The sequence below is a fragment of the Leucopleurus acutus genome (genome assembly GCF_964270905.1).
Source record: "Leucopleurus acutus genome assembly, chromosome: 18".
NCBI lineage: Eukaryota > Metazoa > Chordata > Mammalia > Artiodactyla > Delphinidae > Leucopleurus > Leucopleurus acutus.
The window spans coordinates 30,260,811-30,275,129 of NC_139160.1; the positions used below are offsets into that span (position 1 = coordinate 30,260,811).

Below are 14,319 nucleotides of genomic sequence, written 5' to 3' on the forward strand. Positions count from 1 at the left end.
GTGCGGATGCTGTAGATCAACAGGTTCAGGGAACTTGAGCGGAATAAAGAGAGACCGCCGGGTGCCGCAGCCCGGGAGCGGAAGGAAGGAAGGATCCATAGACTTGTGGCTTGGATCGGGGTCGCACGCTGAGCCTGGGCCCCAAGCTGGCGCGCACCCATCCACTCGCCCCTCCAGTCCGGCTGCTCCTGACAGCACCCCACCGGTCTGGGATGTACCTTTCCATCTGCTGCTGTTTCCTCCTATGGGCCCCTGCCCTGACGCTCAAAAACCTGAACTACTCCGTGCCCGAGGAGCAAGGGGCCGGCACGGTGATCGGCAACATCGGCAAGGATGCTCGACTGCAGCCGGGGCTTCCGCCCGCAGAGCGAGGCGGCGGTGGCGGGCGAAGCAAGTCGGGTAGCTACCGGGTGCTGGAGAACTCGGCGCCGCACCTGCTGGACGTGGAAGCCGACAGCGGACTCCTCTACACGAAGCAGCGCATCGACCGCGAGTCCCTGTGCCGCCACAACGCCAAGTGCCAGCTGTCCCTCGAGGTGTTTGCCAACGACAAGGAGATCTGCATGATCAAGGTAGAGATCCAGGACATCAACGACAATGCTCCCTCCTTCCCGTCGGACCAGATTGAGATGGACATCTCAGAGAACGCGGCCCCCGGCACCCGCTTCCCCCTCACCAGTGCGCATGACCCCGACGCGGGCGAGAATGGGCTCCGCACCTATCTGCTTACGCGCGACGACCACGGCCTCTTCGCGCTGGACGTCAAGTCCCGCGGCGACGGCACCAAGTTCCCAGAGCTGGTTATCCAGAAGGCCCTGGACCGCGAGCAGCAGAACCACCACACGCTCGTGCTGACCGCTCTGGATGGCGGCGAGCCGCCGCGCTCGGCCACCGTGCAGATCAACGTGAAGGTGATTGACTCTAACGACAACAGCCCCGTCTTTGAGGCGCCGTCCTACCTGGTGGAGTTGCCCGAGAACGCCCCGCTGGGAACCGTGGTCATTGATCTGAATGCCACCGACGCCGACGAGGGTCCCAACGGCGAAGTGCTCTACTCTTTCAGCAGCTATGTGCCCGACCGCGTGCGGGAGCTCTTCTCCATCGACCCCAAGACCGGCCTGATCCGTGTCAAGGGCAACCTCGACTATGAGGAGAATGGGATGCTGGAGATCGACGTGCAGGCCCGAGACCTGGGTCCCAACCCCATCCCGGCCCACTGCAAGGTCACCGTCAAGCTCATCGACCGCAATGACAACGCTCCGTCCATTGGTTTTGTTTCCGTGCGCCAGGGGGCGCTGAGCGAGGCCGCTCCGCCCGGCACCGTCATCGCTCTGGTGCGGGTCACTGACCGAGACTCGGGCAAGAACGGGCAGCTGCAGTGCAGGGTCCTGGGCGGAGGAGGGGCGGGCGGCGGCGGCGGCCTGGGCGGGCCGGGCGGTTCCGTGCCCTTCAAACTTGAGGAGAACTACGACAACTTCTACACGGTGGTGACTGACCGCCCGTTGGACCGCGAGACACAGGACGAGTACAACGTGACAATCGTGGCACGGGACGGGGGCTCGCCTCCACTCAACTCCACCAAGTCGTTCGCCGTCAAGATTCTGGACGAGAATGACAACCCGCCTCGCTTCACCAAGGGACTCTACGTGCTGCAGGTGCACGAGAACAACATCCCAGGAGAGTACCTGGGCTCGGTGCTTGCCCAGGACCCTGACCTGGGCCAAAACGGCACAGTGTCCTACTCCATCCTGCCCTCGCACATCGGCGACGTGTCCATCTACACCTATGTGTCTGTGAACCCCACCAACGGGGCCATCTACGCCCTGCGCTCCTTTAACTACGAGCAGACCAAGTCTTTTGAGTTCAAGGTGCTTGCTAAGGACTCCGGGGCGCCCGCGCACTTGGAGAGCAACGCCACTGTGAGGGTGACAGTGCTAGACGTGAATGACAATGCTCCGGTGATCGTGCTGCCAACGTTGCAGAACGACACGGCTGAACTGCAGGTGCCGCGCAACGCCGGGCTAGGCTACCTGGTGAGCACCGTACGCGCCCTTGACAGCGACTTCGGCGAGAGCGGACGCCTCACCTACGAGATCGTAGACGGTAACGACGACCACCTGTTTGAAATCGATCCATCCAGCGGCGAGATCCGCACGCTGCACCCTTTCTGGGAGGACGTGACGCCGGTGGTGGAGCTGGTAGTGAAGGTGACTGACCACGGCAAGCCCACTCTGTCGGCGGTGGCCAAGCTCATCATCCGCTCGGTGAGCGGCTCTTTGCCCGAGGGGGTTCCCCGGGTGAACGGCGAGCAGCACCACTGGGACATGTCGCTGCCGCTCATAGTGACTCTGAGCACTATCTCCATCATCCTCCTAGCGGCCATGATCACTATCGCCGTCAAGTGCAAGCGCGAGAACAAGGAGATCCGCACTTACAACTGCCGCATCGCAGAGTACAGCCACCCGCAGCTGGGCGGGGGCAAGGGAAAGAAAAAGAAGATCAACAAAAATGATATCATGCTGGTACAGAGCGAGGTGGAAGAGAGGAATGCCATGAACGTCATGAACGTGGTGAGCAGCCCCTCCCTGGCTACCTCCCCCATGTACTTCGACTACCAGACCCGCCTGCCCCTCAGCTCGCCCCGGTCGGAGGTGATGTATCTCAAACCGTCCTCCAACAACCTGACTGTCCCTCAGGGACACGCGGGCTGCCACACCAGCTTCACCGGACAAGGGACTAATGCGAGCGAGACCCCGGCCACTCGGATGTCCATAATTCAGGTAGGAGACTCTTAGCATAACTGGGACTTTACAGTTTGCTGGGTTTGGAGCTGTCCTGAAACCTTTGGAACAGGACTAGCCACACTGCTAGTAGCAGTGAGCAGGGAACTTTTTTAAATGAAAAGGATTTACACTTTTGCCACTGCGTGTACAACATATTCTATACATAACTCCTCCCATGTAAATAGTCAAGAATCTACAAGATGTAAATGTCTTATTTTTGCATTTTTAAAGTTTATTTTTATAGGTTTTAAAATGTTACCAGGGTTCACTATTTCATAGTTTATTTGACTTTATTTGTTGGTCTACATTTCTCTCCACAACAGAGGATTACTAGAGAGAGAAAAAAATTGTTTCAGTTAATTGACTTTAATTTTTTTTATTTCATTAAAAAAAATCTGATGGCAAAAGAAAGAAATGTATACCCCAATATTAAGAAGTAAATTACCTGAAGCACAACATAGCAACCGGTCAGAATTCCAGAGCCTGAATCAATTTGATATAAGGTTTCACTCCCCACTCCCGGAAAAATATCAGTTTTTATATTTAAAAAGTGTTTTATATTTAAAAGTGCTCATGAATCTCATTTATTCTTCAGCTGAAACTGTAGCACAATGCATTAGTGTAGCTTAAGGGTTGGAACTGTGAATTATGCTCTGCAGATCTTTCAAAAGTTTGAAAAAATATAGGCTCTGGATAATGACTAGTATCTATCTATGAAAAGTTTATATTTATTTTGTCCTGTGATTTTTTTCCTGGTCTTCTTCCTTGGAGTCATTGAGGGATGAACAGAGTACACTAGAGGGGTGTACTCACTCTGTGCTGTTGAAAACAGGAGGCAAAGCTGCACTAAAGACACTGGTGCCAAAAAGAATTCAAGGTTGCATTTAGTTTGCATACTGAGTATTTTCAGTATATCTAGGTGATATTTAAAATATATTAGATAGTATAATTTAAGGTTATTGGTATATGAAAAAAACTGACCCAGCATGGACACGAGACTCTAACAACAGCAGGTGACTATACTGTGTCTAGTTACTACCTAGTTTCTTTTCTCCACATACTGAGTTGTGTTATGAAAAAACCTTAATTCTTGCTTATTATGAATGCATGTTGCTACAAATTACTCTGGATGAACAATACTTGAAATACAAAATTGAGTTTAACTAAAAGTGACGTTTTGGGAGGAAGATTAGTCTGGGACAAATGAAAATAATTTGTTCACAGTTTTGTGCTTTGAAAAAGCAAATACTGTTTTTATTATTAAAACAGAGTAGTACAATTTCATAATCTTATACTTTTTAACATAAGTGTAACAAATACTAAAACTCAGCAGAACATTTTCTTATAATAGGGTAACGTCCTTGTAACAGACTCGTACTTGACGCTACCGAATACTAGAATATCCACTGTAGTATTAAATCACAACTTTTACAGTGTTTACTACACACCAGTAATCATGAATTTTTGGAGATCTATATAAAACTGAACAAGATATTCCTCCCATAAAAACTGTAGTTTCTATGAAAGTCTATGACTGTGTAAAACTGGTATTTATGATAATTTCTTTAGAGGGATATATGTTAAATATATATATAGATCTTTTGCAGTCATTTTATAAATACACATTTGTTATATACCTTTCTTATATTTTTACCATTGACAGTTAAAAAGATATCACAGAGGGTTAATGCTTAATCTTTCACTTCAAACACTATGAGTTGAATTCTTATTTAGGGTCCAGTAAAAATGAAGTTTGTGCAGTAGAATTCTCAGCAAGCCTGAATCCTGGTCAGATTAGTGAGGAACAATGTTGGATAGAAGTATCCAGGAGGTTTTGAGGGACAGGGGTCCCTATACAGTGTTTACACCTTACTGTTCTTGAAGCTGGTCATTGCCCAAGGGATGGATGATGATGATTCCTCTCATTAGCAGTAAAACTTGAGCCAAAGCAAATCTCTCTCTCTCTCTCTCTCTCTCTCTCACACACACACACACACACACACACACACACACAAAGGGAGAGAGAGAGTTTAAACAGCAAACAAAGGAGACAAACTTCCTTGCTATTCCCTTTCTTCTGGAATCTTAATTCATGCCATAAAGACACAGAAAATGTTTAAGTTCTTGAATTTGTTTCCATAGTTGCTCAGTTGCCCATATTGCTTCTGCCCTGGAAATATCCTCAATATAAAATGTTAAAACAGGCTCTTTTTTTTTTTTTCTATTGAATTTTTGTTGTCCTATAAGGGATGCCTTTTAAATTCCTAGTATGTTAATTTCCTTTAAATGTGTCAGGTTTTTCTCAGTGCCTATTATGGAGAAAAGAGTAAGCTGACTACAGTGACCTTGCTGTCTTTCTTTTTTTTAAACTAGTGTGCTGCACTTTGTGCTGACATGACATGCCCAAATTAAAGTGTTCAGGTGTCCCATATTCTTGTTTCAAGTGCATTTATTAGCGTGTGTTTATTTAACACAGCCTGCTGAGGAAACACACTATTAATCTCATGTATATTTCTGAAGGAAGAATTTTAATTCACAGTGCAACTGGACTGGCAGCCACTAGGTCTGGTTTATCTTTATTTTCCAGCATCTTGGGTGCTGTTTAGAATATTCCCAGAGTATTTCTATTGATGTAATGAAAATAATGTCATAATTGTTTTGAGATAGAATGGTAAAGAGTGGTGATATGAAACAGGAACTTTAGGACTTAAAAGACTCATGTTACAGCTCAAGTTCAAATTTCTCAAAAGATTTTGTGTGAATCGCAGGGTCTAAAATTTTAAGATTAAGATATATAGGTTTGGGAGCATAAGAGTATTTTTATTGAAAATGGATACAGAACAGTCATGTAAACTGGTGTAGAAACAGTGGTTCAGGAGAAAGTATTTTATGGCAGATTTTCTTCAAGTTTCTCAGTCCAAGTAAAGTCAGTCTATGAACTGTTTAATCACTATTGACTAGTGATTAAAATATCCTCAGTGGTGTGAATCATAATATAACATTGTTATAATGAGATATTTTATTTATTTTAAAGCTACAAAAGTGATTTGTGAAAAATAGGAACATAGATTTTGTGATAGGTAAGGCAAACATATTATTAAGCAAATTTATAAAAGCACTCTTCATAGGAGCAATTTCCATGTGAATTATTTCATAGGTTAATATGAGAATCTGAAATCAAGTAGAGGTCATTACTAATTGTCACGAGTAACTGCTAATCGTGGTTTATCAAGAATTATTTGTCCCGGGGTAACTTTTCAACAGGTGTTTTCAATGAAGGTCATGCTGCGAAGAGGGAGGAGGCTGGGGACTTCTCACTGGTGGGAGAAATTTCCAGTTTTGTTGGAACATCTGTATTTTCAGAATTTTTTTTTGGTAGCACGTAAAATGTAGTCATTTTAATATGCTGTCATAGAAGAAAATATATTGAGCCAGCAGAATAAGATCTATTGAAATACATTTTTAAAAGGTATACATTCTTACATAGTGTTTTACAGTTCAGTTTTAAAAGATTCACATTTCGGTTGACTTTAGATTTTTTATGCTGGAAGAGGAAATCCTTTTGATATAACTGGACGGCCTTTTCAATAAAAGCAAATTAAACACTTATAATCAATACAGATATATAAAAATGAGATTGAGGAATAGAGGGCTAAAGTATCATAGTGTAGACAATAAACTCAGTATTTTAGAATGAAAGGGTGAAAGAAAAAGTCTTTCCTAGCAACATTAACCATTGTCTGCCTTGTTACTACTTCTCTAATACAAGAGATTCTTGGCTTGAGACTCAGATGAGTTTTCAAGGCCATGATGTTCAAAAATTCATACTCTAGTATGCTAGTGATTTCAGTAACAAGCACAAAGTGTGTGAACAATTTTTTCGTTTACGATTTTAAAGAGTTTTTACAGTGTTATTCCAATATGGCACAGTTTGATCAATTACATGCATTTATTTCCATAAACTTGATATACTTCTCTATTTCTAGGAGTTTGGTGGGCTGAGAAGGAAGGGGATATCCCTTTCTTACTGCATGCCTCTAGTACTATCTTGTCCACTTTTCTTTTTTTTTTAAAGATAGGATTAATTTCTACTTCAAATTAACATGAGTACACAATCATAAAACATATATTTCTGTTTTACCATATATTAAAAGTAGCACAAATAAAGTGGAAGCAAGTTTAACTAAAAAGATAATGATTAAAGTGGTTTGAGTTTCTTTGGAGAAGAGTTTAAAATTCAAATTATTATAATCATTCTTAATATATTATTTTTATTCTTAGTTTTGTGTGCACCCATGAAAATCTCAGCTTCAACGTAAATCTCTCTACATTTCTCTATTTTATAATAATATGAAAACACAAAACACATAACTTTTTTACTATATGAATTAGAAACCTGAGAATCTCATTTTTAATATTAGTTGATCTAACTACTCATGAGGTATTAACTTCTTTACCTATTAGTTTTTAGTTTTCAATACAATTCTCAAAATATTAGCTAGGTAGTACTTTATCATCCTTACAGTCTTATCCTTACATTCTTATCAGTCTTTTAGAAATGTAAGAGTAAGAAGATTTTTAATTTTATTTAAGGTCTTTTAGTGAGTTCTATAATTTTACTTGAATTCTATGACTGAATTTTATAATATCAATAAATATTGTCATATAGAAATCTGCACGGATGACTTTGAAATTTTATTCTTGGCCTCATCACGTTATTTAAGGCTGTGTGCGATCATGAAAAATATCAGATCATAGAAAAGTATGCCCTAAAATTCCTATCTCAACTTCTTGAACATATTTTCTGGTCAAGAAAAAAATTGTACATGTTCTAAAACATTACCTATTGCCTATAACTATATTGATCAAGCCACACCCAAAAAATAAAATAAAAACATATTTTCTAGAAACTTTTCTTTATAAAGTTGATATTATAATGCATATTATTCACTGTTTTATGGTACACAGATACACATTTATATATGAGGCTAAAATAAATGAATTATTCTTAAAAGAATCCCAAATATCATCCCCTAAAGGACTAAGAAATATACATATCTTAAAAGAAAAACTCCTTAAAAATCTCCAGATAAATATTTAATATTGTTGAAAAATACAGTGTTTATACTTTATCGTGTTTCACTACCATTGTCAGGTTTCAAATTTTACAGTTGTTGCTGCTTGTGTAATATAATGCAGTAAAAATATATCTATAAAAGATGTAAATTAAGAAAATATTTTTAAAAATTTAAGATTAATAAAGGTTTACATGCATTTACTGCAGTGAAGGTCATCTCTGCCCATATTTATGAAAATGTGAGGAATCAAACTTCCTGGCAAAATTAACATATGTGTATATGTATATATATGCCTTTATATTTTCAGTATAATGTACATAAATACTCAAGCACAAATATTAGCCCATTTTTATACTTTTTTAGTTCAAAGGTAGTTCTCCTCTTATTAAGGATGAACTCAAACCTTTATTTTTCTTTGAAAATATTTTAAAACTTGATGACTCACTGTTTTAAAACTTCAAACATTTTGAAGTTCCTTAAAGTAGAGCTAGTTATTCCAGAGCAATTAAGGAACACCTGGTCTTCAGTGAACAATAGGTTGGAGTTTAGGTAGATTGAGAGAAAAAAAAATTCATGCAAGTTTCTGATTCTTTGGTGAGGATGGTGGGATGGCTGGAGGAACTGTGAGAATATATGCTGGGAGTCTGATGATGAAACAACAGGACGAAGGTGAAGCCACTAGAACTGGGTTCATGCCAGTCGGGAAGTGAAGCTTAACACCCCTATGCTGAGAAGTCTTGCAATACACTCAATTCTTACAGATGCACCTGCTAATTATGATATTAGTCATTGCTCCAGAATGTGTTCCCTTCAGCGATGCTTCTGTTTAATAAATCCCACAGGGCATTATCTTAAAGCCATATTTTAGTAAAGCCATTAGGGAATTTTTTTTTTCTATTGAATTCCTTCAATCAATGACTCTATATTTGTTAGAGAATAGCGTCAAGGTAATTTTGCCTATCAATTTGAAGATAGTGTGACTTCTGCCACCCACCTACAAAACACTTTTAAATCTTCATCAGACCTACACTAATTTATTGTCAACCAGTTTAGAAGAGGAGACGCTGACAAGAATTCCCTTCAGTGGCACACAGTATTTTACAGTTAGTCATAGCTTTCACCAGTAGCTTTGATGGTGATATATTGCTATCCTTTGGTCTCCTGAAATAAAGAATCTATAATAAAGGAGTCCTTAATGACATCAACATTCCGTACCATGACTAAGCAGAAGCCTGCTCTCACCTCCTTGCTACTGCAGAAGTATAAATTCAATATTTTTAAGGTAAAGCAAAAAAAAAAATGTAACAAAATACAAATGCAAAGTTGTGGCATTGTAGGTGGCATTTTTCACTTGTGTGCCCCATGGTTTCCCAGTGATAGACTGTAAAATTGGTTTCAGACAGTGTTTGAGAAAATCTATTGATATACATGTGACACACTTCTATTTGTTCTGGTCCTAGTGATATTCTGATTACTGGTATTCAGAGGCTCTGCCCTGGATATATTCCAGGGAGCTTTATTGTATTGAAATGACTCTTACAGTTCATTGAGCATCTAGCATAAATGTACTAAATATGATTGGCACGTTTGCGTATATTTATTCAAAAAATAAGGCAGTTAAACAGCATAATTATGGGAAAATGAATCATAACAATAAAAGACCATTTAAGTTAACAAGCTTTGTGATCAAAGGATAAATACAGGTTGGATAAATTAGACTTTAGATGTAACTAATCTACATAAATAGACTTTGGTCTGATTAGGGGAAAGGAATATATTAAAATAATTTAATGGTATTAGAAATGCATTTTATTTCAGACATTATGAAATATTTAAAAACAAGTTATTTTCTTTGTTTCTATTTGATGAAATGGTCATGAACCATATTTGTGTTGAATGAAAAATGGGCAAAGTAAAGATGACTATTATCTTGTAAGCTTCTGTTTGGTAGAACATACCCTGTCTGAACAATATTTATTGTCTTTTAGACTTTTAATGTTTTTGATTGATTTTTAATTAGTGGCACACATTAAAGGGACCATTTAAAGGACAGTTTCTTGTTTACTTCCTTTATCAGCTAAAAGCAACCTTTGTAAAATATGAAAGTGTGAGCATTAAAAGTCTATTTCAAGTTTTCAAAACTATATATTCATAATTGTTTTGTAGGTATATACTGTTTTTAAGAAACACTAGATACATGTTTGTAAATTATATTAATACTTAATGTAGGCAATGACTTTATGTTCTCAAACTTTCTAATGCTATTTTGATGGCATATATATGTTTAAATAACAGATTTAACTTAGGTGACTCAACTAATTTCTTTCCAACAACTGTGGTGCTTAGATATGTTTTCTTCAGCTTCATTTAGTGGTAACTTTTTAAAAATGTAATTTAAGCATAAGTCATCAATTGGTATACTTCTTTACAATATTTCTACCTGAATCCTTAATAATCATTGCTAAGCAATGATTGGGTTGGACTTATACCCAGAATTTTTATGCCCTCCAATTCAATAAAACTCAAATTGAAATATACATATATATCCTAAATTTTGATATCTTTCTTTTATAAAGCAGAAACACAAGTATTTTATTGTAGGGAGACATGTTCACAGGGTCAAAATTTATTTTTTTATTTTTATAATCCAATTTTAGGCAATGTCTTAGAAAAATTCTTAAATTTTTATTTATTTGCAGTACGAACACTTGTATCAGTTTTGAAACCTAAAATTATAGTTTTCACTCTTAAGATATATTAATTCCTTTTCTCTTCACAGACCCCAATATAAATACCATTTACCACAGAATATTTACCACAGAATATTTTACCAGAATATACTGAGATTATTTTAGGACTGCATATTTGGTAGACTTTTGCTATTTTTCCACAACACCAGAGCAATTGCATATACAGAGCTGATACTTATAAAGGCAGTTCACCTATAATTACCATGAGAAGGATTATCTAACCACAGTGTAAAGTGATCAAAATGCACTTTTACTGATGTCCCCATTTCAGTAGATGAGGTAACAGTAAGAAGTTAGAATGCTTGAGAAATAATATGTTTAAAATCTTAGCAAAACTTACTAAGAAAAAATGTTATCCTTTAGTATTTGGAAAAACAGGACTTAACTTTAAAAGGGGATATTTTCCATTTCAAACTTGATAATTGCTTAGTGATACATCTTTATATAAATATGAGGCATAAAAGTTTTCTGAAATTTTGAAAAATAATTAGCTTTGATTTCAATAGTTCTATCAGCAAAACCCCAAAAGATTATCTAAATATTGGTGAATTCTATTACTGTGTCTTCTTGAGGCACAAAATTCTCTCTATTTTGCTTTAGCAGTTTTGCATCTATTTAAAAATAGTTTATCCAAAATTAACTTATTGAATTAAGAATGTGAATAAGAGGAGTTATAAGTCATGCAAAATGAAAGAGAAATCAGCCATCTATCATTACTAACATTCCCATTAAGACAGAATTAAAGATTATATGCAAACTTGCCTTCACATAGTTTGAAGGCAAGACACTTAATTTCTTTATTTTTATTATTATTTTAGCTTTTCATGACCTTGTGTAACATTAATGAATTGCTTTTTCTTTTTATTTTAAGCCAACTCTTACTCTCTTATTTTAATCTTCATTGATTAAATCAGAAATTTCTGATTAATGAGAAATTTTGGAGGTACAGTTGACTCTTACTTGGCATGGTATATGCGTGGGATGCATTTGTAATTTTAGGAACTATGAAAATATTTTGGTGCTAATGCATGAACCTAAATGTAGATAAAGACAGAATGACTGAGAGCAGATATTGTATGAAAAATAGGAAATACTTTAATACAACACATATATTGAAAAAATAGTTTATAACCTTGCATTTTTAGTGTTGGCAGATGCACGGATAGTAATTATTAGCTAAATTTCGAGATCCTGAACTTCTAGGAAAGCTACTATTTATTCCTAGATAATAATAAGGCAGGAAATAAGAGAACTATCCTACTAAACAAATCTCACTCACAGGCAAGATAAGGGTTATTGACAAAAGCCTACTCTGCAGTGTGGCCCTGATATCAGATGTGCCAGTACCAACAAATGAAGCAAAATGGCTAAGTTGGGAGAAACTAAATGACAGGAAATACATTTAAGGAGACATTTTTTTTTCCTGATTTTGAGCAATAGACTTTCCATGATTTCTTTTTTTTATAATTAAGGCAATTACATATTTATTTGGGTTAGAATGCATGCCTGGTTCCCTATCTCAAAACGCTATTTGTTACCACCTGTGGCTATTTCTATTTAAAAAAAGAAACATAATTACTATGAGTCTCAGCAGTCTTAGAGTAAATTTTTGCAATTACAATGCTTCCCTTGGGCAGATGTGTGAAAATGGCAGATTAATTCCTGCCAGGATCTTTCTGTTCCTTGTGCATTTTTAGGTTTGGTGTTGCCTGCTTATTAGAGTGGCTCTGTTTGCTCTGGTTAAAGGTTATGTCAGTGTTTCCATAGTAAATCTCTAGAAATGAAGATCCACAAGTCAGCCATTAAATTTTGCCTTAGGTGAAAAGTTGACATGTAACTTCTCAGCAAAGGAGTAGATAATATTTTCCATAGCACTCCTCTGTTGTCTGGTTAAGTTTGAAGTAAATGGTAGTAGGACCATTTGGCAGTGTTGAGAAAGCAGGACTTAGACTAGCAGGCAAAAAGAAAAGTGCACTCTTTTGAACTATAAAATAATATCTAGTCAACAGAAGTGGACGGAAGTATTTTAATTCTGTGCTTGATCCTAAAGCTACTTAATGCATAAGAATTTTAAAGAGCCACAATAAAAATATTGAGGCTGGATAGCTAACAAGATTTAACATTCTATCAATTTCCATTCATTCCTTCTTTTGATTGTGATATGTTAACTCTATTCTTTTTTTTTTCTTTTTAATTGGGGTATAGTTGCTTTATAATGCTGTGTTAGTTTCTGCTGTACAACAAAGTGAATCAGCTATATGTATATATATATATCCCCTCCCTCTTGAACCTCCCTCCCCCCACCATCCCACCCATCTAGGTCACCACAGAGCACCAGCCTGAGCTCCCTGCGCTATACAGCAGGTTCCCACTAGCTATCTATTTTACACGTGGTAGTGTATATATATCAATCCCAATCTCCCAATTCATTCCACCCTCCCTTCCCCCTGCTGTGCCCACACGTCCGTTCCCTATGTCTGCATCCCTATTCTTAATAAAGATCTAATTGATCTACACACAAAATAATGTTATTAAGTCTGAACAGTTTTAAACCTCTGGGTCAGTGTTGTAACTCTTTATTAGTAAAGTTAATTTGTCACAAAGCAGTCTAGATAGGAGAATGCTTGAGGACAGTGACCACATCCACCTTGCTTGTCGTTATAGTTGAGAGAACCTAGCATGGTTTCTATTGCATAGTGGGCACTTAAAATATGAATTATTTGTAATGTCTTGTGATCACTGATCAGATATGAGCAGGAGCTTGGATTCAGAATTAGAAATTACTAAGGTCAAACCTAAGATATTACATACAGAAACATGCTGAAATAAGGATCTGTTGCTAAATAATCTATTTAAGGTGGCCTATTTGATAATTTTTATTTAATAGTTGTTACCTTTTTAATAACTACAATGAAAATTCCTATACAGTTCTATTGATAATATTACCAATTCATGGAAAAAAAACAGGTGATCAAGGTTCACAATTATGAGCATCAATCTTTTCAGAATGTGTTTATATTTATGTGTGTGTATGTTAATCCATATATATATCCATAAATGTATTTACATTGTATCAAGAGAAATAGTGTTGGTAAGAGAGTATCTTTCATCTTTTGTTCTGTTCCTTGGTATGGTTAATAAAATATTGAAACTATGCAATTCAGGTGTTATATTAAGGCTTTGAAAATCACACAGCTCTAGTAAATTAAGAAACTAATGTGATCCTTTTTTCTATGTTTTAATTAATTTTAAGATAATTATATTTATAGAGACCATAAAATATACACTTATTTTCTATATGAAATTTTAATGAAATTATAGATAAACTGTAAATAGTAATTTTGATTACATTTATTTGTATTTGTTGACAAATACATTTATTTGTATTTCTTATGATTTAATCACTTTGGTACCAGCAATTTGCCATTTGATGACGGGAAAAGAAAATCACCATGGGCAGTTATCAAATGTATGTAATAATACAAACTCAACTTACAAAACTTTTCTTGAAATTTCAGAATCTATCTTGCGTAGGTAATGTGAAATTTCAGTGCACATTTTGGGGAAACATAAACTACATGTTCATGTAAACAGTATTTTCCCATTTCAGTATTGTTTTTAAAATACATCCACAACCTGCAAAGCTGTTCAATCCATAATCATTAATTCAAGAATAAGTAATGAAATAATTTAAAGAGCACTTAACTG

At 37.6% G+C, this 14,319-nt stretch overlaps 1 protein-coding gene across 1 annotated transcript in view; it reads left to right on the forward strand.

Annotated features, from left to right (window-relative positions):
* Positions 1 to 212: 212 nt before the first annotated feature.
* PCDH17 (protocadherin 17) overlaps positions 213 to 14,319 on the forward strand; it is a gene marked incomplete at its 5' end in the record, with an annotated part of 100,094 nt that continues 85,987 nt past the window's right edge. The window contains one exon of the mRNA XM_082859387.1: positions 213 to 2,780. Coding sequence (XP_082715513.1) covers positions 213 to 2,780 — 2,568 coding nt within the window. The remainder of the gene's footprint in view (positions 2,781 to 14,319) is intronic.